Source organism: Erpetoichthys calabaricus, chromosome 10 (genome assembly GCF_900747795.2).
Source record: "Erpetoichthys calabaricus chromosome 10, fErpCal1.3, whole genome shotgun sequence".
In the NCBI taxonomy this organism is placed as follows: Eukaryota; Metazoa; Chordata; class Cladistia; order Polypteriformes; family Polypteridae; genus Erpetoichthys; species Erpetoichthys calabaricus.
Genome location: NC_041403.2, coordinates 151,251,105 through 151,277,659, shown reverse-complemented (window position 1 = coordinate 151,277,659; position 26,555 = coordinate 151,251,105). Strand labels below are relative to the sequence as shown.

The window sequence follows — 26,555 nt, the reverse complement described above, 5'->3', positions numbered from 1 at the left end:
AATACTTTTTTTATAGGCCCTGTAGGCAGACCTATTTTACGAGGATTGTTTTAATCCAATTTCACTTTAAGACAGTTAAACAGATTTTTTTTTTTTTACTAGCTAGGCCTTTTGACACAGCAGGATATTGCAAGTTTCAACTGAATATTGTGAACTGTTATTCGGTACTAGTGAAGATCATCAGATGTAAACTTCAAGGGTAAAAATAAATAACTGTTACTGATATTTCAGTTGGTCACATTTTAGTCTGCACATGTTAGTGGAAGGTTTATAAATATCTGTGTACGTACTGGGATTGCAAACTTAACGTCTCAGAATTCACAATTTGTTTAAAAAACACAAAGATTTCTTTTTCCTGATGAGGTTGAGGTGTGTACTTACACAATTAACAGATATTTTATTAGAATCTCCCTATATAATAAAGTTGATAAAGTGTGTGCTCTTTTGTAATGTATCCACTTGGTATGGAAATCTTGGTGTCGGGGTTCTAGCCAGGTTTTAGAAGGTTAAAGACACAGGCAGGAAAACAATTAGCCAGAACCACCTTGGAAAGCCAAATTAACACTGAAGTTCTACCTCATTTCTGTGTTTTTCAGGATGCATGCTCTGTGAAAAACAGTCCTTTTATGGTGCCTAGTTGGAATCCCACAAAAACATACACCCTCAAAGCAGGCTGCTAAGAACAAAACACTTGGACATTAATGGAAAAATAGTACGTACTTTGACTTTTAATGCTCATTTAACTTTGGCATATGTGTATACACTTGCAGTTAAAATTGGAGAACAATTAATGAAAAATTGTTTTTTTGAAATATTGATGACTGTCACTGCTCAAAAAGCATAGTAGCTGTAGGTATGATTTTTGTTCTACTAGAATGTTTTAAATAAATAAATAAATAACCAAGGCAAAAACGTCATTCAACAAAAACCATTTATACTCGCGTTTAAGTTCTCCCGCGGATAAGTTGGGACTTGATTTTACCATATAATTTCCAGTATTTTATAATGTTGGTTGTAGAAGTCAAATGTGGAAAACTCCTGCTGTTGGTCCAAGATATGCTAACGCCCCCCTGAGAGAGTAACCATGGAGCAAAAGGCCTTTTTTTCTATGTATTGTGCCTACGTGACCACACGGTAATACCCAAACTATTCCGAAGCGACGTTTGCACTGATTTATGTTTTTTGTATCTCACACCCCCATACACCTTTATCGTAAGATCATCTCTTATCTACGATGGAATGAAGAAGAAAATATGAAGCGGGTTTTTAATTAAAAGTCGATGAAGTGGTGAAAGAAATTGGTAACTGTGCTGCTACAACAAAATTCAATGTGTCTGAGAAACTGCAAGATTGGACTAAGCAAGAAGATGTAAAAAAAAAAATAATAATAATTAAGTGTCATATTTCTGCGGTGCCCTGTGTTGGCTGGGATTGGCTCCAGCAGACCCCCGTGACCCTGTGTTCGGATTCAGCTGGTTGGATAATGGATGGATGGAAGTGTCATATTTTTGAACAGGCGTATAAGTCGGGGTCTGATTTTATGGTAGACCCAACTTATACGCGAGTATATACGATAATTTTGGAACACTACATTGATCAAAATTAGAGAACTGTTACAACTGTATTGCAAAAGAAGCCTTCAGATTAATTTTGCCATTGCTTTTTGATGATTACATCTTTCAAAATTTAGTAGGAAATGTAGAGGCCCTTACTTTCAATGACTTTGGCACATCTGTGCCCACAGGGCATGACCAATTTCTTGATTTTTATCCACTTGTCTTCCAGCTTCATCCATAATACGGCAACTGTAGTGGGTTTCTTTGCCATAACTTTGACGGTAATTCTCTTCCAGGGATTTCTCAGTTGGGTTCAGATCGGGACTTTGAGCTAGCCATTTCATAACTTTGATATTCTCCACACCTACGAATTGCTTCATCCATTTTAAGCGTGGAAAGGGTATTGTCTCACATAAAAATGGTTGCTTACAGGGATGGAGCCGCATGTTGACAAAGGAGGTTCTGATACACATTTGCATTCACATTACCATGTAGCTGTATGAGAGATGTGACTCCTACTGCTGAGAACATCCCCATACCATGACGCTTCCTACTTACTGACTTCTTCACACACTTTGGGTTCAGTGTTTCGCCTATTTGACCTCGAACATAATCTACAGTATCCCATCTGAACCAACTAAACTAAACTTGCTTTCATAACTGAAATTAACTTTGGACCAGTTCTTTTCAGTCCACACAATATGCTTCTCCACAGAGGCTAGTCAAGCTGTTTTATTCTTCTTGCTAATGAGAGGCTTGGTCACTGTAGAATGGGCCATCAGTCCTAATTCTCTCGGGCAACAAGACGCTGTATGTCGAGACAAATTCTTGCCTTGTTCAGCACTGAACTGGCAAGCAGTTCCAGCTGTGATGTTGTACCGATCCCCTACTGACAGTCTCCGTATCATCATGTATTCTTGTGCACTCATCTTACATGGGTGACTGGCCTTTTTTCGGGACTTGAAGCACTTATTTCTTTGTGTAATTTCATTATTTAAGAAATTACGTGCTTGGAATGGCCAGCTTCTCTTCCAGTGGTTGAGAAGGTCATCTCATTACCCTTCATCTGAACATCCTGACGCTGCAGCATTTCAGTTACCCTGGCCGTGGACTCCCCAGAGATTTATTGCTGCTGACCGGAGTTTCTGTTTTCCTCTCCTCTGTTGTCAACTGCCTGTAGTTCAGCAATTAATTAACAGACAAATGTTGCTGGGCTCCATTTATGTTAATCAGTTTCAATGTATTTTGTTTTCTTGTCTGTCTCTATGTGTACTCATTATGTAATTAGTAATTTGTAAAGTTTGTATTTACATTTTACCTGCAAACTTGTCAGAGAATTCTGTTCCTGTTTTCTTTGAAGAGTGCTATAGAAAAAATGAATTGAATAGTGCAGTATTAAGGATGAAATCTTGTGATACGACTGTCATTGCTGTTATTTTACATCTGTTTATACAATCCAAGTCTGGTAAAAAGTTAATTTAAGCTCTAGTGATATGGATGGTACAAATATGTTAAACCAATGACTCAGTCATAATAAAAACTGCATGATATAAATTATACATTTAAATGATACATAGGAGGAGGACTTCCTAGATTGTATACTAGTAAAGATCTGTCTGTCTGTCTATGGTATAATAAGCTTCACTTTTTTACATTTACTTTGTAGGTAAACATGGAGAAAGAGCAGCGAAATACCATCGTGTTTAATGCATCCAAACAAGAGTTGTTTACAGCAAGCAATGGATACAAGTTAATGCAGAAGAGATTGAGATCTAACTGGAAAATTCAAAGGTTACCTTTTATTTATTATGGATGTAGCTTCATCCTTTTTCTTTCTATACCCACCGAATACACAGCAGGTTTGAAATTGTTTATGTCTGTTTTATACTTGCATTGTGTTAAAGATTAATTGCTGAATTAGAAATTAAACAAAACTGGGTAACACCCCGTTGGGCATCACCATTCACGTTTTAAGGTTTTGTTAATTCGGTGCCCCGCTTTCTAATTCCCTACAGTATTACAAATTTTGACACTGAATGTTTTCAGTGGACTTTCTTTTGTGTCTTTTGGACACTTTTTTTGCTGCATAAACCAATTTCACAAACGTGTGGATAAGCAGTCTCTTTAAGGATTTTCCGATACAGAGCAAAATCCATTGTTTCTTCATTTATGCCAGATTGTCCAGGTCTTGAAGCAGCAATGCATTCCAAAACCACTGCCATGTTTGACTATTGGTATGATTTTCCTACTGTGGAATGCTATGTTTGCTTTACACCAGACATAATAGAACACATTTCATCCACTTTTTTATCTGTCCATTAAACATTCACCCAAAAGACTGGAGGATCATTCAGATGTTTCTTGGACAAATGGGAGATGAGATTAGTGGTTTCTGCCTTGCCGCTCTCGAATGAAGCCCTTTTTTGGCTCGGTCTGTTTCTGATTATAGAGTCATGAATATTGACCTTTGCTGAGGGAACAGAAGCCTGAAGGTTTTAGTGCAACTGCTAACTTTCTAAATGATTTTGTGCTGCACCTTTGGAGTCATATTGCAATGCTGGCAAGTGGCATCTGGAGGGGTGGCATTTCAGAGCCTGAAGCCCCTCATTTATTGAGCCTAGCCCCTGATCTTTTTGGCAATCATATAAACAAACTAGTCCTTGATTGTTTGCCCATTATATATTGACCCTGATTCAAGCATATTGCATTATATTAACGTGCAGGATCGCCCTGCTCTTTTTGTGTGATCATTATACTGTATATTATACAGCCGCCCTATGATTTTTATTGGAGTACCACAGTCTTAGAAATGGCATTATAACCATTTTCAGACTGATAGGTAACCGCATTTTTTTTTTTTTGTAATCTGTTCACCCCTTTGATTGTGTGTGGCATTATATTATATAATGTAATCAAGCCTGGAATTGTTCAGCCAGTTGACTCTAATTATCCCTTTAATTGGTTTGATTTAACTAGAGGCAATTGCTTTTTCACATAGTGTCAGTTGATGTTGGATAATAAATTATTTTTTTTTTTTTTAATTGTATTTTATTAAAATAAAAAAAAAAACATTCCATACATGCAAGTCAAGTTTAACAAAACTGGTTTGAAACAAATTGACCAACACCCATGAGAAAGAGAGCTAGGTCACCAGAGTAGCACTTTAATAATAGTAAAAACTAGGGGGCTTCGCTTGCCAACCCTCCTGCCTGCCCGTACGCGCCAGCCTCTTCGCGTCTCTGCTGCTTGCGTATGTGGATTTCACTTTCACCAAGCAACAAATCTTTTAATTTTTGCGTATACACCTCTTCATTGGGAAGAAACACTACTTTTCCCTGATGGCAACATGAATTAGACAATCTACAAGTCTCCAACTTAAACTTTAAAGCCAAACAATATCTACATACTTCTGTCATATCACCAAGTCTCTATTAAGCACAGCATGTCAAGTTTGGTGTCAGTGATGAATTCTGACAGCACTAATGCTTTGCCATTAAGAGATTTCAAATTAAACAATGCAATATTAGTTGATGAGACTTCTTTTTGCACAGAGCCGTGATCAGAGTTAATTTCCACAAGCTTGTAAATTTGGCACACTGACTCTTCTATCTCCAGGGCCATGAGTAGGATGGCGTATTCCTGCAAATGCTGCCGGTGATCTTTTCATTCATAGCCCAGCAGTGGCAGTGACCTGACCTGCGATGTACATATTTTGGGCGCAGCAAAAGGATATTCCAGTCAGACCATTTGCTCTGGACAAACTGTTTAATATGAAGGAGTTTGTCATGAGAGTATTTTAGCATGATACTGAGCAGTACTTATCTGATAGCAGTGGAGAAGCAGCACAGCGGAGCCGGTGAGATGGGCGGGGTGCGGTGGCGCAGATGAGCGGTGATAGCAATGCAGCAGAAAGCATAGCAGGAGGAGGTAGCAGGGTTTGGAGGTTCCAACATACAGCCATAAACAAGTAACGCTGGATATTACAGGCATGATCACCCCAGAGGCACAAGCCAGGTGGGTGTGAACATCAGATCAGTTCTTAGTCATAAAGCACAATAAAATGAATCGAGAGCAGACCAGCATAGCAACTGTAATCAAGGAGACAGATCATCCCAGACTCCTAGATCACCAAGGTACAAAGAAATGTTTGTAGGTCTCGTACCGTGACCCACAGATTCAGTTGTTCCCAGTCAAGGTAAAGTCCATAAAAATTAATCCAAATCCATACAATTCGAGTAGGCTGTATCCACGAACTATACATACAATAAAGAAAATTAAACAAGCGTAAAAGAGTGCAGGATTAAGGCAAATTTTTACGAAAAGTGTTGTTAACAGGGAGGAGCGGCAGCAGCATGCATGCGACCGGCGTCCCCCCCTCTGTCAGTATGAGATTGTATAACATTCAATGTTATACAATAGACAAATGCTTTTTCACACTGTGTATGTGTATTCACAACACTGTTTGTTTTCTGCTCTTGAAGTTATTGTAAGAGCAAAAAAACATTTTTTTATGGTAAGAATTTATGATTTAGCCAAATGTCATCTTCCTTGGCTGGTAGAAGAACTAGGCATTGAGAAGTTTGGCCATAGGAAGAAATTTTACTTTCCACACAGTGATGTTTTTATGCTGTTAATGATGGTCACAGCATTGTACATGACAGTCAAAATACTGTACATACTTCAGATAGCCAAGAAGTAGCAGGATAGTGTGATGGACGAATTAACTTGGAGTCTGTAAAGTGTAACGGACAACCTTTTGCTTTAAATTCTCTGCAAAAGGTAGAACCCAGTGTAATAATAATACAAAAATACACTTGGATTTTTTTCATTTAAGAGAATTCAATGGTTTGAATTGCCATACAGATATTACAAAATTAAACTGGACAAAAGGGTGTCACTAACATTCACACCTGAATACACCAGGAAAGAACTAAGCCCAGAGCAGGTGAAAACAACATTTGGTGGTAAGTGCCTACACTTCATTGTGTGTCAGGAGTTGTTTGTATTGTCAGTGTTAAATCAGGTGTCTCTGAAGTGTTCATAGGACTCCACCAAAGCGTAAATATGGTCTTCTCACTTGTTTTCCTGGGCTACATCAAAGTGAAGCTAAGGCTTGAAGAGTATCCAGTTGCTTCAAAGGAAACAGTAAACAATGTTACGCATGAATGCCATGTGAAGCTAGGCGTAATGTGTTACTAAATGTCACTTCCACCATCTCAGAGCCCACTTCAGTGCCGATGTGAGTATGAACACCCAAGTTCTTTTGCAGTATCTTCATTTTAGCTAAAACCACTGAGTTCATATATAGAAAATGAGAGCAAACATAGTAAGCTTGATCATCAATAATTTTAACATTAGATTAGATTATACTTTATTAAATTTAGTATTCAATTTATCAGGTGTAAACAGGCTGACACAGTGTGAGTTGTCTCGTTTTTTTTCTTATTTGACTTGCGCCTTTATCCAAGGCGAGTTACATTTCTTTTATCTTTCCAGTAGGAGTACAGACAGGTGAATTCACTTGCTCATGGTCATATATTGTCACTAGCAGGTGTCACACACATGTGTATAAGAGGCAGCTAAAGGACCTGAATGAGGGCAATTCCACGCCAGAACAAGGGGTGGTGAAGTGTACTGATCCTTTCCCTCTTTCCACTGTGCACCAGATATGGGAAATTCCGCCTGGTCCTGATGATGTCACTTCCGGTTCCAGCCCTGCTGATGTCACTTCCTCTAGTCTCCCTTAAAACCACCATCTTTGCCTTATCCAGGCAGTTCTGTTTTGGACTCCAACCTGTACACAATTTTCCACAATTTTGCAGCCAGGAACAATATACAGGTGGCTGCCCCAAACCTTTTTGTTGACTCTTTGTCTTGTGTTTGACACAGGATTTGAACATGCAACCTCAAAGTTCTGAAGTCCAAAGCCTTAACCACTCACTTCACTACACTACACTTCCTTGTCTTAGAGAATATATAAACAAAATATGATATATTGGCCCTGTGGTGGACTGGTGCCCTGCCCAGGGTTTGTTTCCTGCCTTGCGCCCTGTGTTGGCTGGGATTGGCTCCAGCAGACCCTGTGACCCCGTAGTTACGATATAGCGGGTTGGAAGATGGATGGATGGATGGATTTATTGTCCCATTATTTTTCTGACCAGAGAACACTGATTTCTTACATGTTGGACATGTGTGTATACCTTTCAGTGGAACCTCGGGTCACGACCATAATTCACTGCAAAACTCTGGTCACAACCCGATTTGGTCGTGACCTCAAGCAATTTCCCCCCATAGGATTGTATGTGAATACAATTAATCCGTTACGGACCATACGAGCTGAATGTAAATATATTTTTTTTAAAGATTTTTAAGCACAAAAATAGTTAATTATTCCATAGAATGCACAGTGTAATAGTAAACTAAATGTAAAAACATTGAATAACACTGAGAAAACCTTGAACAGAGAAAACTAACATTGCAAGAGTTCACTCTAATAGCCTTACGAACCAATCGCTGTAAACACTTTTTTTTTAATGAATTTTAAGCACAGGGAAAAAAGGAACATTTGAACAAATCTGAACTTTATTTAAAAACCAACCATAAACAGTCAAGAAAGTAACATTGCAGGAATTCACTGTAATACCCTTACAAACCGATCGCTGTAAACAATTTTTGTAATGAGTTTTAAGCACAGGGAAAAAAAATGAACATTTGAAAAATCCATCATTTATACAAAAACTAACCTTGCATGAGTCGAGTTCTGGCATGAAGGAAGTGAGGAGGAACTGGGTGGAGGGGAGATTACAGTTTTGAGGTAAAGTCCCTCTACGCGATGCACATCTGACTGAGAACAATGTACTGTACAGGGAGAGACTGAACACGTGCGTAAATCACCGGCGCTTATGAACCGGAAGGGAAACAAAATAGAGCACAAAGAGTTCACAGCGATTACACAGGGAGAGACTGAAGACGTGCGGAAATCATCGACGCGTATGAACCGGAAGGGACACTAGCTTGTTTGTCACCTGAGTGTGTGGTCGTGAACAGATGCAAAAGTTTGGCACACTTTTTGCTCGTAACCCAATTTGTACATGTTCCGAGACGTTCGTGACCCGAAGTTCCACTGTATGTTGTATTCTGTAAATATAAAGTACATAATGTGATGAAATGTTTTTGAAATATTTGCAATTTTCTGGATGGGTGCATGAATGATTCCTAAAGTGTGATTTTCTTGCCATATTGATAAGTAAAAGCTGTTTTAACACCACAATTGTGCATTTCTATACCTTTTTTGACCATATTGGTTAAATATTTAAGATCAAAGATGGATGAAGTACATGAGTCTCTAAGAAAAAGCAAATAGTGTTGTTCCAATTAATGAAATAACATTAAGGTATGAGATTGAGAAGCCAAGCCCTTTAAAAAAAATACCACAAGTATATCTTCAGCACTTAATAATAACTACAAATATAATTACTTTGAAAAATATAAATTCAATGTTTTGGGCCTAATTACAGATTTTTTTTTTGTTTAGAAGTCAAACACTTCCTTCTTTTTTGTGAACATTCAGTTTAACAGCTCACATGTTCTTATTTTTATTTTTCTTATTCTAGTTTTAAAGAAGAGATTTCAGATGAAAAACTAAATGGAGTAAAACTTTGGATCACAGCAGGGCCCAGAGAGAAATTCACAGCTGCTGAGGTAAAGAGGAATGTTTTGTAAATGTGTTGATATGTGAGATCATTACTTACAAAGGAAACTAAGAGAAGATTACCATTCAATTAAAAATGTTCATATAAGTGTAGTGAAAAAGTACTTTTTCCATTACTGGTATTCTCTGTTTTGCAAAGTTTTGATGCCGATTGTGTTCAAGTCTTTAATTAAAATCAGATTTTAAATATAAGGCACCTGAGTGAACAAATACATTTGTTTTATTTCTTGCTATTAAAAAGAAAAGAAATACTTTGCCTGTAGTTAATTCAGACTCAATTAAAGGGCTAATTAGATTTAGGTGATTTAACTTAGTATATAATATATGTTCAATATAAGTTTCATTTATTTTACCAACAAGTTGTTAATACAAAGACTCAATAAGCACATAATGCCACAATCAAAGTAAATTCCTGAAGAAATTAGAAAAAACATTGATGCCTATTATTCTGTAAAGGTCTATAAAGCCTTTAAAACTACAGTGAAAGCTATAATGTCCAGATGCCTAACATGTTAAAATTACTCCAAGAGTGCAGCATAAAAACTTTCAGGAAGTTACTTATTAAATGGGTAACTTCCAAACCTTTTGGCAAAATATTTTACGGTCAAATAAGACTAACAGAGAATATTTTTGACATGAGTTCTGTTATGTGTGATGTAAAGATATTCCACTATAAGAACATTATACCAGCAGTCATTTATGATGGAGGGTGGTGTTATGGTTTGGGGGGTTTTCTGACTCCGGACCTCTGACTTGCTATAATTGAAGGAACCATGAATTCTTGCCTACATCAGAAAATTCTTAATAAGAATGTTTGTTGTTCTGTGCATGAGCTAAAACTAAAGTGTAATTGTGCCATGCAGCAAGACAATATTAAGAAGCAAAATTAAAATTTAGTACTGGTGTAGTCAAAGTCGAGTCGTAACCCCGTTAGAGATATTGTGGAAGGACCTGACATAAGCAGTTCATGTTCAAATATCTATCAGTGTTTATAATTTAAAGCATTCTTACAGTGGAAAACAAGTTATAACTCCTTCACAGTAATGTAAAAGATTGATACTGAATCGGAGGAAGCATTTTGTTGCAGTTATTATTGTTAAAGGTGACACAACTAATCTGTAAGTGTGAGGAAGTAGTTACTTTTTCATACCGTGTCAGTTGGTGTTGGATAACATTGTTCCTCTCAATAAGTTAAAAAAAAACAAACAGATTTTGGCTCAAGGTTGGAAAACATTATGTGTCACAAATTTGAAATAATAGAGGAAATTTGGACAGGGCAAATACTTTTTCATAGCATTGTATATACTCTGATTTTAAAAATTTAAATTAAAATAATATAATGTGAAGTTTGGAATTTTCTGATAATTGTTTTTTGGATATATGAAAGAAATTGCTTAATTTTTTGCAAAGTGAATTTGAAAACTTTGATCCGCTCCACAACTTCACTCGTAAGTTTCTGCTTTTATTTTATAACAAAATTAATTCTTTCACTTAAATTTAACAATTGTAAACTAGCAGATGTCAAAATGTTTCAATAAGAAAAGCAACTTAAAGTAAAAATTTAATCTTAAGGTGTCAGCTTAAACACTTCAGTCCTGTATCAGGAAACTTCAACATCTGCACATTGGCTAATTTTATAACATAAGACATTTATAGTGAGGGTGGCACGGTGGCGCAGTGGGTAGCACTGCTGCCTCGCAGTTAGGAGACCCAGGTTCGCTTCCCGGGTCCTCTCTGCATGGAGTTTGCATGTTCTCCCCGTGTCTGCGTGGGTTTCCTCCCACAGTCCAAAGACATGCAGGTTAGGTGCATTGGCGATTCTAAATTGTCCTTAGTGTGTGCTTGGTGTGTGTGTGTGTGCGCCCTGGCTCCAGCAGACTCCCATGACCCTGTGTTAGGATATAGTGGGTTGGATGATGGATGGATGGACATTTATAGTAGTTAAGCCAGTCTTGCTGGAAGTCGTAAATACATACTGAATCGATGATTGGATGCTTTTTTGAAGAGTTTCATTTTTAAAAATAAAATAACTATTGGGGCCCTTTATACCAATAGTAATACACCAGTATAATGCCTCACTGTGACTGGGACTGCCAAGTCAGAAGTTTTCTCTCTTTCTAATTTTCTTTCTTTTTGTTTTGTTCCTGTTTGTTTAGACCATGGTGTGTATATTTTATTTATGTATGAACTTCTGTAAAAACTCAGCTTCCCTCCATAGGGTAATCTATCTATCTATCTATCTATCTATCTATCTATCTATCTATCTATCTATCTATCTATCTATCTATCTATCTATCTATCTATCTAATACAAAGTATAAGACAAATAAGTTTTTCTGTCTGGGTTGTAATTGTAGTCTCATACCTGACCTTGGCAATAACAAAAATGTCAATTAAATGTTAATTTGTTAAATATAAAAAGTATAAGTTTGCCATCAGTGTTTTTATTTGCTTCTGAATATTCTTTTTTTTTTCTATGCAGTTTGGAGTATTAAAAAGGTACTTGGACAATGGTGGTGGCATCATGGTATTACTGGGTGAAGGTGGTGAGCTGAAATATGATACCAATATCAACTTCTTGCTAGAAGAGTTTGGAATTATGGTCAATTGTGGTGAGCCTATATTATTTCATGCATTTATCATGCACTACTGCTAGTTAAAAAATTTTCGATACTCCATTGATGAGTTAAGTAGTAGGTTTCAAGTCAATGCTACACGCTGAAAATATACTGTACACCATAATAAGTATGCTGTATGCTTCAAATGTACTAATTAACCCGCATGCTTCAGGACTACTTAATGTGCACAAATATGAATATCAATATTAAAATGTATGATATGGGTACTTTAACATTGATAACGTTGCAAAATGTATACAGTGCCTTCAGAAAGTATTCCGTGCCGTTCACTTTTTTCACAATTATATTGCAGTCTGTGCTTAAAATCATCCGCTTCGATTTTTCTCCCCTCGTCAAGTAATATTCAATACCCCAAAATGACAAAGAGAAAACAGGATTTTAGACATTTTTGCAAATGCATTACAAATGTATTATAAATGTATTATCACATTGACGCACATACTGTATTGTTGACTCCCCCTGGATTTGGGGATTTCCTGCAGTTCTTCTCTGCAGGTCCTCTCAATCTCTCTCAGGTTGGATGGAGATCGTCAATGGGAAGCTATTTTCAGTTCTCTTGAGATGTTCAATTGGGTTCAAGTCCAGGTTCTGGTTGGACAGCTCAAGGACATTTACAGAGTTGTCCCTAGGCCTCTACTATGTTGTCTTTGCTTTGTTCTTAGGCTCATTGTCCTGTTGGAAGTGAACCTTCGGCCCAGTCTAACGTTAAGGATTATCTCTGTACTGCTCGGTTTAGCTTTCCCTCAACCTTGACTAGTCATCAAGTCCCTGCCACTGTAAAAGCAATCCTATAGCTTGATTCTGTCAACACCATACTTTACTACTGGAATGGTATTGCACAAGTGATCTGGAGACATGACACCTAGAATTGATACTAAACTCTAAGAAGCATCATGGTTGTTCCAAACTGCTTCCATTTAAGAATTATGGAGGCCACTTTGCTCTTGGCAATGTACAATGCTGTAGAACTGTTTTTGTAGCCTTCTCCTGACCTGTGCCCCGACACATTCCACTTTCTAAGCTTTTCAGGTACTTACTTCGACCTCATGGCTTGGTTTTTGCTCTGATACACATTGTCAACTGTTGGACCTTCTATAGACAGGTTATTATTATATAATAATTTGCCTTTCCTACTCATGTCCAATCAATTCAATGGTAATAATGAGATGCTCCTGTGTTAAATTCCAAGTGTTACAGCAAAAGGTCAAAATGCTTGTGTTAATGTGATATTTCAGTTTTTATTTTTAACAAATTTGGAAAAAATTATAAAATCTTGTTTCTGCTTCTTCTTTCCACAGGTATTGAATGTTGCTTTAGGAGGGAAAAAAAAATAATTTTAATGATTTTAGCGTAAGGCTGCAACAACAAAATGGGATAAGAAGTGAAGGGTCAGAATGCTTTCTGAATGCACTGTATAAAAATATCTTAGTGCTTAATCTGCCTGTGCTGATATTATGATATTATGCTTCTACAATTTCTACACTGTGATCTATATCAAGAAATAAAACTGCACGGTGAATATGTTTTGAATGTGGTGTTATCCAAAACATTCATGTGCAGAGTAACGTCTTGTATTACAAAACAAGCCCTATGCCGTGACTAATTAATAATTTAACTTGTTCAGCAATTATCAAATATATAAACCTTATGTATTTCCTACTGCTTCTAATTTTATTTTTTAGATGCGGTTATAAGGAATGTTTATTACAAATATTTTCACCCTAAAGAAGCTCTTGTTTCTAATGGTGTTTTGAACAGGTAAAGTTCCTTTTCAAGAGACAAACTTTTATTTTTAAAAACTTGATGACTTTAAGGATAACCATATTATAGTAAGTGTATTCTTATTTTCTAGGGAAATAAGTAGGGCTGCAGGAAAAGCTGTAACAGGAATCATTGATGATGACAACACTAGAAATGACTCTCAGTAAGTGCAACATATTTACTGTAATTATTACGAATTGTTAGAAATATAGTATTAGTCCTCAGATCTATACATATAAAATTCTTTTCATGTTTGAAACGGAAATTACATATGACCACGCGATATGGAAATTGCGTATGAAATGGAAATTACGTATGACCACGCGATATGGAAATTACGTATGACCACAGAACATATTATAATACAGGAACTAATAGTGCTGAGCCGTCCGCCGCCAGGCGCGTTCTGACAGAGAAGTTTTATTTATTCGTCCACGTGACTGTCGCGGAAACTGCCACATTGTAACTTTTTTTTAGTTGGCAGTACTTGATAGTAGAAGAGATGAGGAAAACAGCTTTGTGTCTTTCTACTTTTTAACTGTGCTGAGCTGTAAATAATGTGAAGACGAGACCGCCTTCAGCGGCAAGGGGTCATGAGAATGAAATGGATGCTGGGAGGCATGGAATGTCAGGCTGCTCCGCCGGGTCGAGAGCTTCGCGGTTTCAGGCAAGCGTCCTCTCTTCTCGCATGGTTTGTCACACTTCAAGTGCCCCGTCGGCTCCTGGGAGAGTGTAAATCTTTGCGAATGAGTGTAATCTGCGCCATTGAAGCAGGACTGTGTTTGTAAATTGCCCTGCATGACTACTTACTGTCCGTTAAGGTGAGTTCGGGTCACTAAAACCCTGCAACATTCAAGGTTGCTTTTGTGATGAACTATTTTAAGAAGTAAATCACAGGCATGTAGTGCAAGGTTGTCAGGCAGAAATTTGGACAATCACATAGAAAATGTAATTTCTATACCACAGCGGTTGTAGCACCTTTCACAAGGGATCTACTACAGAGAGATAATCCAAATACATTTTACCTGCTGTTAGTACTACTTACCTGTTGTGTTATAGCGCCTTTAAAATGTAGTTTACCTGAAACCATTCCAGTAGTGCTCAATGTATCTTCTTAAATTATAGTATTTTACTGTTTAATAACTTACAGTGAGCGAAGCCACTGGGTAATCAGCTAGTTTTAGTATAATAACTTTCAGTAGTTTATACCCTAATGTTATACACATAAAGTACAATTTTGTTTGAAATAGCAGATTTTATTTTTGAAAATGCAGTTTATCTGATCAATGATCTTTAATACAAATGTAATATGTATTTATATTTGAATACATTTGATGTGGCATTTTATTAGTTTATTTTTATTACTAGCTTCTTGTTTCTGTACTAACTGTACTGTGCACAGTACATCTTGCTTGCATCAGACCTACCCCTTCTTCTCTGTTTTATGTGCTAAATATTTTTAACGATAAACCATGTGTATCTAAACTTGTTTACAGAGCACTGACATTCGTTTATCCATATGGAGCGACACTCAATGTGATGAAGCCAGCCGTGGCTGTGCTCTCAACAGGGTCTGTCTGCTTTCCACTCAACAGACCAGTTCTGGCCTTTTATGAGGCAAAGGTAAATTTGATTTTAGTTTGTTGTTTCATTTTCGCATTGAGGTATGTAATTGAGCATTAGCACCTACAGTATATCTACTTAATATCTTTTAATATTATGTGAATTTTTTCCTGTTTCATGTGAAACCCCAAAAAAATGACATTTGCATCCATAGAGAATATTTCTAAATTAAATAAATAATCTGGTTAGCATTCTTAAAAGCATGACTAAGATTTTGGCAAACTTTTATAACCTGGAAAGGGAGAATATTTCAGAATACAACAAAAAAAATAATATCACATCTTGTTTACAATAAAATACACTATGGTTTTAGTTCTTTGTCAGTCCTTTTAAACAGCAATAAGCAGTATAAAGTGTGTATGATTTTCTTTTGAAACTCTGCAACATAAATATAATACATCTTGCTAATTTTTAGCTGTTTTAGGTGAGACTGGTATAAAATGTTTGTCGTCTTCTTATTTCTGTTGTTAATACTTCAACTGGAAATTGTAAAATACTTTGAGCATTAGTTCATTAGTATCATAATGAACTTAAATAAGTCATATTGTAGTCTATAATTTTAAAGGTTAAATGTTTATATTATTCACTGAGTACTGAAACTGTAGTTTGTAAATAGAATTAATAAAATCTTTATGGTAAACATCATGTTTACTCATTCTTTTCATTGATACTAGGGGGCTTTGCCCCCTGCTTGCTTCGCTTGCCAACAAATCCCAAACCCCCCCCTGCTTCCCGGGCCCTCCCTGCATGGAGTTTGCATGTTCTCCCCGTGTCTGCGTGGGTTTCCTCCGGGCACTCCGGTTTCCTCCCACAGTCCAAAGACATGCTGGTTAGGTGGATTGGCGATTCTAAATTGGCCCTAGTGTATGCTTGGTGTGTTTGTGTGTCTCCTGCGGTGGGTTGGCACCCTGCCCAGTATTGGTTCCTGCCTTGTGCCCTGTGTTGGCTGGGATTGGCTGCAGCAGACCCACCGTGACCCTGTGTTCGGATTCAGCGGGTTGGAAAATGAATGGATGGATGGATATGCCTCTTCATCGGCAAGAAACACTACTTTTCCCTGATGGCAAAAGGGACTCCGACTTAAAGTTTAAATCTGAACAATATATTCGATCCCTTTTCACTGTTACGTTATTTCACTGAGTAATAATTTCCATTTGTTTGCGCTAATGCGATCTTTACTATCATTTTTTTTGAGACTTTTGAATTTTAGTACTTTTATTATCTCTAACCTGCTCTGCTTGTGTATCGTGCCAACGTTTTTGAATTCTTTACAATGTTCTACTTTGTCATCTACTTTTTGTCTTTTATTTCCGGCCCCGGGCATGGTTAAATCTCTTGGCACAAACTCTTGTCTCGTGGGATATGAAAGTTTCTCTCTGAAAAAGTCGCGTCTTGTCCCAGGCTAAAAGGTCTCGTCTCGTCCCAGGATTTTTTTATTATAATCGAGAGATGTGCTTAGTACCTCTTACTTATTTTTACAACAAAGGAGTTGAAATGGAGCATTTCAATGACCACAAAGAAAACAACTTACAGAGTGACATGGGGTCGCCAAATACTAAAGAGGCACAGCCAAAGTCGCCTTCAAAGATGAGAACTAGTCTTAAGAATCCAAATGATAACACAGGATTTAGCTCAAAGTGCTTTACAAAATGTCAAACAAATAGTTGCAAGAAAAGAAAAACAATTTAAATGAGCAAAGAATAATAATGAATAAGTAATAAAGAATAAATCTATATGGTCTTACATAATAGATATAACATTTGTAGAAAAGCAGAGCCCTTATATATAACATTGTATTGTAAGCCTCTAAAGATGAATACGATGATAAAGTGAAATGGCTGGGCATTAAACAGTAAAAACAACAAAACAAAACCTACAGGGATTGCAAATGGCTTATATTATCTGCTTTGTTGTAGTAGTAATAGTAGTAGTAGTTGCTGTTGTAGCAGTATAGGCATGCATATAAAGCATTGCAGAATTCATACTTGTATGTCTTATCTTCTGTATGCAATAAGTTGCCACTGTCCAGTACCGTGCTAAACAAAAACGTATTAAAATACATAGCTCCATATTATTTAATGGAAAGCATAACTAGGTTTACCTGATTTACTCCCAGCATTTCAGTATCTTATGACATGTTTTGTCAAAACACAAAAACTTCAACACTTCTCAGTCTGTATTTGCTTATATTTTCCTTATAGAAGTTGAATACATTAGAACACTCTCTAGACGAGAACAGGCCATTCAGCCCAACAAAGCTCACCAGTCCTATCCACTTATTTCTTCCAAAAAAACATCAAGTCGAGTTTTAAAAGTGCCTAAAGTCTTACTGTCTACCACACTACTTGGTAGCTTAATCCAAGTGTCTATCGTTCTTTGTGTAAAGAAAAGCGTCCTAATGTTTGTGTGAACTTTACCCTTAATAAGTTTCCAACTGTGTCCCCGTGTTCTTGATGAACTCATTTTAAAATTACAGTCTCGATCCACTGGACTAATTCCCTTCATAATTTTAAGCACTTCAATCAGGTCACCTCTTAATCTTCTTTTGCTTAAACTGTAAAGGCTCAGCTCTTTTAATCTTTCCTCATAATTTAACCCCTGTAGCCCTGGAATGAGCCTAGTCACTCTTCTCTGGACATTTTCTAGCGCTGCTATGTCCTTTTTGTAGCCTGAAGAACAAAACTGCACACAGGACTCCAGATGAGGTCTCACCAGTGTGTTATAAAGCTTGAGCAGAACCTCCTGTGACTTGTACTCCACATATCAAGGCGCTATATAACCTCACATTCTGTTAGCCTTCTTAATGGCTTCTAAACACTGTTGGGAAATTGACAGCTTAGAGTCCACTATGACTCCTAAATCCTTCTCATAAGGTGTACTCTCGATTTTTTCCGACCGTCCATTGTGTATTCAAACCTAACATTTTTACTTCCTATGCATAATTCTTTACATTTACTGACACTAAATTTCATCTGACACAAATCAGCCCAAGCCTGTCTGCTATCCAAGTCCTTCTGTAATGATTTAACAGATTCCAAATTATCTGCTAATCCACCTATCTTGGTATCATCTGCAGATTTAACCAGCTTGTTAATACATTATTGCAATGTTTTGAAATCCATTATAATATATTAAGGCATATTTGTATTTAGCATGATAAGTATAAGACATAACAATTTAGAATATAGACTACAAAGCTTCACGTTGGAAAGTGCTGTAGTACCTTACATTCTGTTTTGCTGAAGAGATCATATACAGGCACACACATACAAAATAAATAAAATTTAATCCCAATTACATAATTACATATTGGTTATTATCATTCCAAGGTGCAGAAAAATTCCAGGCACGTGCAAGCTGCAGACTGAGTTAGTGAAGCGTAGCTTTGTGTTTCAAAGTCAGCAATCTTAAGCATCAAACCATAATGTCTAAGAAACAAATACAGATACATATTGCATTGTTTAATCGTTTTTTTTTTATTTTTGCTTTCTTGGGTACAAAAGCAAGGAGGAAAGCTAGCAGTTCTGGGATCCTGTTATATGTTCAGTGACCAGTACCTGGATAAAGAGGAAAACAGTAAAATAATGGTAAAAGAACTTACTTGGCAGTATAAACCTGAGTTTGGGGAATGATAGTAAAAAGAATCTGGAATTACTGATTTTATATTTATTTGTAAATTTTAATAGATTAAATATTATTTGACAGCTGCAGAGAGTTACAAACGATAGTAGGGTAACAGATAAATAATTACAGCAGTTTATTAGGAAATGAATCCAAAACAACATTAAGAAAAAGTTCCGAATGTGAACATTGAGCAAGTTTCAATTATTAGTCCAAAAATAAAATAACTGCTTTTAATAGATTAATCATATTTTTTTAGTGTGATTTGTTATATTTGGCAGAAAAAATGACTACCATGTTTATAAATGAACTTAATACATTTGTGTAACTGAGGCAGTCATATTTTATAGACTGGCTACATTCAACTTCTGGTGATTTTTCTTATGCTTTCTACTTTACCAGACATTTCATAGTCCATAGTGGGTAGGAATTGTTTTATCATACATGAATAAATTGTTTTTTTTGGGTTTTTTTACATAGGATGTTGTCTTCCGGTGGCTGACTTCAAATGAAATTCATCTCAACCAAATTGATGGTGAAAATCCTGAGGTAAAGTATCATTATCATAACATAACATTTATGACTGTAGATGTCACTTGTATAATACACATCTTAAACCCTTTCAGAAGTGTTTACTTTTTAAGATATTAATGTTTATTAAAGTTTATACTGAATTTACATCACATATCACATTAATGTGTCCCGTTATTTTAAAGATTTGTGGTGGAATATGTTAAAAAAAACTTTTTAACGGGTCATGACTTCATTTCACATTATTTCTCTGAATTAACATTGTGATAAAGTTTTGGGAGTATATTTATTTTATTTTATCTTAGTATATATAATCTTTCTTTAAAAAGACAGCACCCAGGTGTACAATTTGGAATATAAATGCATCACAGATTTTAAAAATTCTTTGGCAGCCTAAAGCACAGGGGGCTTGACTTCCATTTCTATGGCTGAGATTATAAAAGGAATCGGACAAAAATGAAGGTTTGTGCAGTTGATTATCCATGAAGAGAAAATCCTGAAGTAAATCTTCTCTCTGTACTACAGTAGTTACCATTACCACCAAAAAGTCAAACTAAATTGTTGTTTAAACATATTGAAAAAGTACTAAAGTAAGCACAATGTATTGAAAATTACACAAGTTCTCTGAAGCATATATTTTAGTGTTATGATTTTGACTTTTTTATATTGTTGATTGACAATTAAATTTAATTAAAAGGGATACAGTCATGTTTTTATATCCTTAATAGTGAAAAGTACTCTTTCGTAAAATGTATGTAATGTACTGTTAGTTTTGCATGAACAATGTGCTGCATTTTGTGACTAAATATTTACTTTTATTTTTTCCTTAGATCTCAGATTATAAAATGCTTCCCAACGTAGGACAATTATCAGAACATCTACGTGTCTGCTTACAAGAGGGAGATGAGAATCCAAGAGATTTTACGTCTTTATTTGATATGACTCTCTTCAATCTAAGTACAACTGGACTGCCGCAGGTGATCAAGTAAGTATTTTGAATTCTGAGTAATAAGATTCTTTTATCAAAGAACACCATATTTTCTTAGAACATTCTCAAACATTTGTTGTACACACTAAAATGTTTTTTTCCCTTGATGATCCAATAAGGCTAAAATCTCATGGATCCTTTTATATAATGTTTACCCCAGATGTGTGGAAAGTACAATAATCAGACAGTTTAAAACTAAACCTGTATATAGAATATCTTGGATGTAGACATACTTGCTACAAATTACATTTAATACATTAAATGATGAACTGATGCTAATAACAGTGACAAGTAAACATGTGTGATAACACCGCAGCAGTGAGCTAATGTTTGACATACTACTAATTTCATGGGTGGAAAGGCCTTAAATTATTAAAAAGAACTAAATTGTTGTTTAACTCTTTCAGGGCTGATGTCGACTTTTGTGAGGCTGATGCTAAAAGTCAGGGGTAGAGTACAGTAATCGGCTGTAAACTACAACAAAACTCACCCTTATATTTTAGTCCGACTCTTTGCTAGAAGGAAAGTTAAGTAGCTTTGCTGATTTAACCTCGATTGCCTGCGCGTGCATGAGTAACGAAGAGCAGACAACCTCAAAAATGGCATCGACATCTGGTGAGAGACTAAAGCAAATGTGCAAATTGTGCTGAACCGTACTCTGACTTGTCAGACTTGGAATTTGATGCAAGTGATCTGGAGATGGAGATCAAAAGTGAAAGTGAGGTAGATTGGTCCCCAGCTGATCGTGGTACTGAACACATTCGTGTAGCTGATACGCCTACAGCAGCGTTTGCCTGGGTGGACCACCACATATGATGAGAAAAGGTAGAAACCATAGATAGATACTTTGTTAATCCGGAAGGAGAAATTCACATACTCCATCAGCAGCATACTGATACAAAACAATATTAAATTAAAGAGTGATAAAAATGAAGGTAAAACAGACAATAACTTTGTATAATGTTAACGTTTACCCCTCCGGGTGGAATTGAAGAGTCGCATAGTGTGGGGGAGGAACGATCTCCTCAGTCTGTCAGTGGAGGAGGACATTGACAGCAGTCTGTCGCTGAAGCTGCTCTTCTGTCTGGAGATGATCTTGTTCAGTGGATGCAGTGGATTCTCCATGATTGACAGGAGCCTGCTCAGCGCCCATCGCTCTGCCACAGATGTCAAACATTCCAGCTCCATGCCTACAATAGAGCCTGCCTTCCTCACCAGTTTGTCCAGGCGTGAGGCGTCCCTCTTCTTTATGCTGCCTCCCCAGCACACCACTGCGTAGAAGAGGGCACTCGCCACAACCGTCTGCAGTCCAGTCCAATTTATCATCCAGCAGCACTCCCAGGTATTTATAGGTCTGCACCCTCTGCACACAGTCACGGGGTCCAGTGATTGCCACCACCGGGGTGGCTGTGCAAAGACAGCCAGGCAGCCAGGCCACTGTGCATTCCTGCTGGCCATCAAGGCGCCCCTGCTGCCAGAGATGCTGAACATGCGCCAACAGCAGCCACAGCATGTAGCGACAGATATTTCATGTTAATTTATGTGTGAAACCATTGCTTTGTGTGCTTTTCAGAAAACTGAGTTTTTCAAAGAGTTAAGCATAATTGAAAAAAGTACTAAAGTAAGCACAACGTATATTGAAAAATTACACAAGTACTCTGAAGCATGATTTTAGTGTTATAATTTTGACTTGTTTTATATTGTTGATTGACGATTAAGTTTAATTAAAGGGATACAGTCATGTTTTTCTATCTTAAATAGTGAAAAGTACTCTTTCGTGTGGAAGCTTTCCACATTGTGTTCTTCCACCAGCTCAATGGTGGCTGCATCATTTCTCGCTGTAATTTTTATTCAACACTTGCACGTAAGAGTATGTTTTTCTATTAAAAGATAAAAATGTGACTTTTCCCCCTTGATTAAAAAAAAAAAAAAACTGGAACCATGTGTGGTTACTGGGCTGCATTAAGATTGGAATTCTGATACTACATTGATGACGATTTATATGTGAAATCAGTGGTACTACAGACACAAAATGTTCTAGCAAACCACTCAGGCTGAAGATCTTTTATTAAAGAAGCTAAGCAAAGTAGTTCTCTGCATTCATGATAACACACAAAACATGGTGGCTGCCAATTCACCTACCCCGTTTAATGGGACCTTGCCTGAGCATCACCGGAATATCTGTCCCGTGAGAGAGAATTTTCTGCTACTCCTGTTCCTTAACAAAAATCTTAAAATGCTTCTCAGCAATATAAAGAGACAGTTTTTGACAAATTTTTACTTAACATTAAAATTAATTATTACAGGTATTATACATAAATTGTCCTCTGATGAACTGGTGCTTTCTCCGGGACCGTTCTCCGGCTTGCTCACAGTGATGACAGGATAGACTCCATTCTGCCAAAACTGAATTGGATTAATTTATACGGATATTTGTCCTTTGTGTTATTTTCTGTTTATTAAACAGGGTATCTCATTTAACAGTCATTAATTGATCCTGGGATGTTGACTATCGATTATGAAATATGATCAAATATGCATCCCTAATAACTATATCTGTTTATATACAAGGTCAAAAACATACTTTAAAATAAATAAGCAAAGCCTGTGACGTCTTTTAAGGAAAATAATACTTGCAGATATTAAGAACATATTCATTACTAGTAATTTTTTTTTATTATGTCAGTACTGCAGACTAACCCAGTGACATTAAACAATGCAACATATTTCACTTTAATTCCTCAAACAAAAGGAAAAAAAAAATGTCATAAATACATATGCTTCATTAGAGACCCTGGTGTGAAGTCCCAATATTTCCCAGTGTGCCATTTAACAATTTTGATGCTATACTTTGTGAAATGAATAGCATTGACACATGCAAAAAGGTTTGGGGCAGCCACCCATATTTTGTCCCTGGCGGCAAAAGGGTTCTGACACAGCACTCATGTGCACTGTTTCAAGTCCTGAACTGAACTGAATAGTTGAGGAAAGATGGCGGCTTTATAAGGCGGAAGTGATGACATCTGGCCGTCGGAACCAGAAGTGACATCAGTTTGTGAACCGGAAGTGATGTCAGTCTGGGCGCTGGAACCGGACTTGATGTTGAATCAGGCAGGTTTTCCTATATTTGGCCTGCAGAGATAACAGAGGTAGGTTTAGGGCACCCTGCCATCCCCTGGCCTGGTGGGTAATTACCTCCACTTGGTCCACTCAGCTCACTCCTAGTCGCACGTGTGTGACAACTTGTACCATATACTCATACAATTTTGGGTGCATTTTAGCGTGAGGAAAAGTGGTTTTCATTTTAATCTCATCAGATTTCAATTTTTATCTATCACAGTAATACCTAAATTCCTTAAATAGCTCAGAGTAACCTTCTGAGTAACTATTAAATCACCTAATCTTTCTGAAACAGAAGAATCCTAACCCACCTACCATAACCTAATGGAAAAAGGAGGTCCTGTTTTACTTAAATTATAAAAAATAGATTCATTTTCTGAGGAATTTTGCAAAATTAAATTTTTCTAAGACATTCATTAATGTTGTCATGAATTAAAGAAGCATGCTGAACCTCTGCTATCCCTTATGATACCTCAATGTCTATGAATAGTTACTTAATGTTAAGTCTTCTGATTTCTTGCTCTTTAGATAGGTAGGGAAGAGGGTATTGGTTTTGGTTTGAAAAAGATAAAGCAATGTGTATTTAATTGACTTGTAATTCATTGACTATACAGTAATCCCTCACTTAACACGGGAGATAGGTTCCAAGGCCGACCGCGATAACTGAATTTCCACGAAGTAAGGACACCATATTTATTTAATTATTTAACATGTATTTGGACGTTTTTAAACCCTCCCTGTATTGTTTACAACCCACCCTTTACTCTATTAATAACAGGGACAACTGCTAAGCAATATGAAATCGGTAGATAAGTTTACACTTACTGTATAGCGAAGTACACGTAGCTATATATGACGTGATGAATATGCTGCGCAGTAAAAATGATGACGATGAAGGTGATAATCCCCTGAATGCAGTAGCAAGAGCACGTTAATGCTGAATGAGTGAGATGAGACTTCCAGGTTAATGCAGCACTCCGTCGTAGAGCCAATCAGCAGCATACAGGAACTTAACTGCGTGCTCTGATTGGGTAGCTTCTCAGCCATCCGCCAATAGCATCTCTTGTATGAAATCAACTGGGCAAACCAACTGAGGAAGCAAATACCAGAAGTAAAAAGACCCATTGTCCGCAGAAACCTGCGAAGCTGCGAAAAATCCACGTTATATATTTAGATATGCTTACATATAAAATCCGTGAAGTTGTGAATCCGCGAAAAGTGAACCGCGAAGTAGCGAGGGATTACTGTAATGTAAATTTGATACCAGTAAAAATTATTGGGGGGAAAAAAACTGGGTTCTAGTCATACCCTTTCTCAGGATGGCTGTAAAGTGGACTGTAAATCTCTGGTCTGTGTGTGTACATGTCTTTATTGGAAGTTAATTGATGATTAAACAGTGACAAACCACACAAAAAGAGCGTGTTCCCAAATCTCATTTCAACCATACATACCATTTATCCATCCATTTTCCATACTTGTTTTATCCTGAGCAGGGTTGCAGGGTACCTGGAGCCTGTCCTTTATAAGGGTTTTATGTCTTGGAAGTTGTATAGAAAATGTATGTTTGCATTTTAAAATGGTTTGTATAAGTGTGAAGTTGTAAATGCAACTTCTGAACTATATTCCTGAACTGTGACCCAATAGTTTGTCTTATAAAGAAGTATTTTCACACTTTTTCAGAGCCTTTGAGCAGCTGAATGTCAAACATGAACCACTTCAGTTGATCCAACCACAGTTTGAAACTCCTCTTCCCACCCTTCAGCCTGCTGTAAGTTGTAGCTCCTCATACAGACGGATTGTGCACACAGTAACTTTGTTATTTTTTATTTCTCAGACTTGTGTGTAATCTTCTGGTTTTCTTTTTCTGACCTGTTGTTGCCAGGCTACCCTCTTCATCCCTGCAAAACTGAGGTGGATTGTGGGATTAGAATTTTTTTTTTCCATTCAAATTTTTTAATATATGGACATTAGTTTTACATTTCTCATGGAGTGTAAATGCGAATATCGTCAGAGTTTCTTTGTAGCCTTTGTCGATTTTCGCAAAGCGTTCGATTCAGTTGATCGAGCTACCCTGTGGGACATCCTGAGGATTCGCGGGATCCCCTCGAGGTTGCTGGATATCATGGCCGGCCTGTACACTGGTACAGTGAGTGCTGTGCAGAGTGGAGGCAGGGCCTCTGCGTCTTTCCCAGTTGATTCTGGGGTTCATCAGGGGTGTGTTCTGCTCTTACTCTTTTCAATGCTTGTATGGACTGGGTGTTGGGTAAGGTCGTGGGGTTCAGTGGCTGTGGGGCATCTGTTGGTGAGAAAGATTCACGGATCTTGACTTTGCTGATGATGCTGTGATGTTCGCGGAGTCAATAGGGGCTCTCAAGAGACTGAGTGAGGAGTCTGAGTGTCTGGGCTTGCGAGTGTCCTGGACAAAAACCAACATCCAGGCCTTTAATGACCTCTTGGGCACAGCCATCAGCAGTGTGTCTGTTTGCGGAGAGACTGTCGACCTTGTCGAGAGGTTTACTTACCTTGGCAGTGAGATCCATGTCTCTGGTGACTCATCCTATGAAGTCCATAGACGAATTGGGAGAATATGGGGGGGTCATGAGGATGCTGGAAAGGGGTGTGTGCCGCTCCCGATATCTATGCAAAAGAACGAAGGTCCAAGTCTTTAGAGTCCTGGTGCTTCCTGTCTTGCTATATGGTTGCGAGACGTGGACACTATCCAGTGACCTGAGATGAAGACTGGACTCCTTTGGTACTGTGTCTCTCTGGAAAATCCTTGGGTACCGTTGGTTTGACTTTGTGTTGCTCATGGAGTCCCGAATGAGGCACATTACCTACATAGTAAGGGAGCGTCAATTACAGCACTACAGCCATGTGGCGCGTTTCCCAGAGGATGATCCGGCTCGTAAGATCCTCATTGTTGGGGACCCGAGTGGCTAGACCAGGCCAAGGGGTCACCCACATAACACCTGGCTGTGGCAGATAGAGGGTCATTTCTGGAGGGTG

At 37.4% G+C, this 26,555-nt stretch overlaps 1 protein-coding gene across 2 annotated transcripts in view; it reads left to right on the top strand.

Annotated features, from left to right (window-relative positions):
* ift52 (intraflagellar transport 52 homolog (Chlamydomonas)) overlaps positions 1-26,555 on the top strand; it is a 37,758-nt gene that overhangs the window by 6,709 nt on the left and 4,494 nt on the right. The window contains exons 2-12 of one of the 2 annotated variants that reach the window (XM_028812103.2): positions 597-712; positions 3,223-3,347; positions 9,170-9,257; positions 11,749-11,878; positions 13,588-13,663; positions 13,758-13,829; positions 15,163-15,289; positions 18,793-18,876; positions 19,391-19,459; positions 20,272-20,426; positions 25,230-25,317. In XM_028812103.2, the coding sequence (XP_028667936.1) occupies positions 3,229-3,347; positions 9,170-9,257; positions 11,749-11,878; positions 13,588-13,663; positions 13,758-13,829; positions 15,163-15,289; positions 18,793-18,876; positions 19,391-19,459; positions 20,272-20,426; positions 25,230-25,317 (1,008 nt within the window). In that variant the 5' untranslated portion in view covers positions 597-712; positions 3,223-3,228. The remainder of the gene's footprint in view (positions 1-596; positions 713-3,222; positions 3,348-9,169; positions 9,258-11,748; positions 11,879-13,587; positions 13,664-13,757; positions 13,830-15,162; positions 15,290-18,792; positions 18,877-19,390; positions 19,460-20,271; positions 20,427-25,229; positions 25,318-26,555) is intronic. The other variant, XM_028812102.2, reaches the window with a different exon arrangement.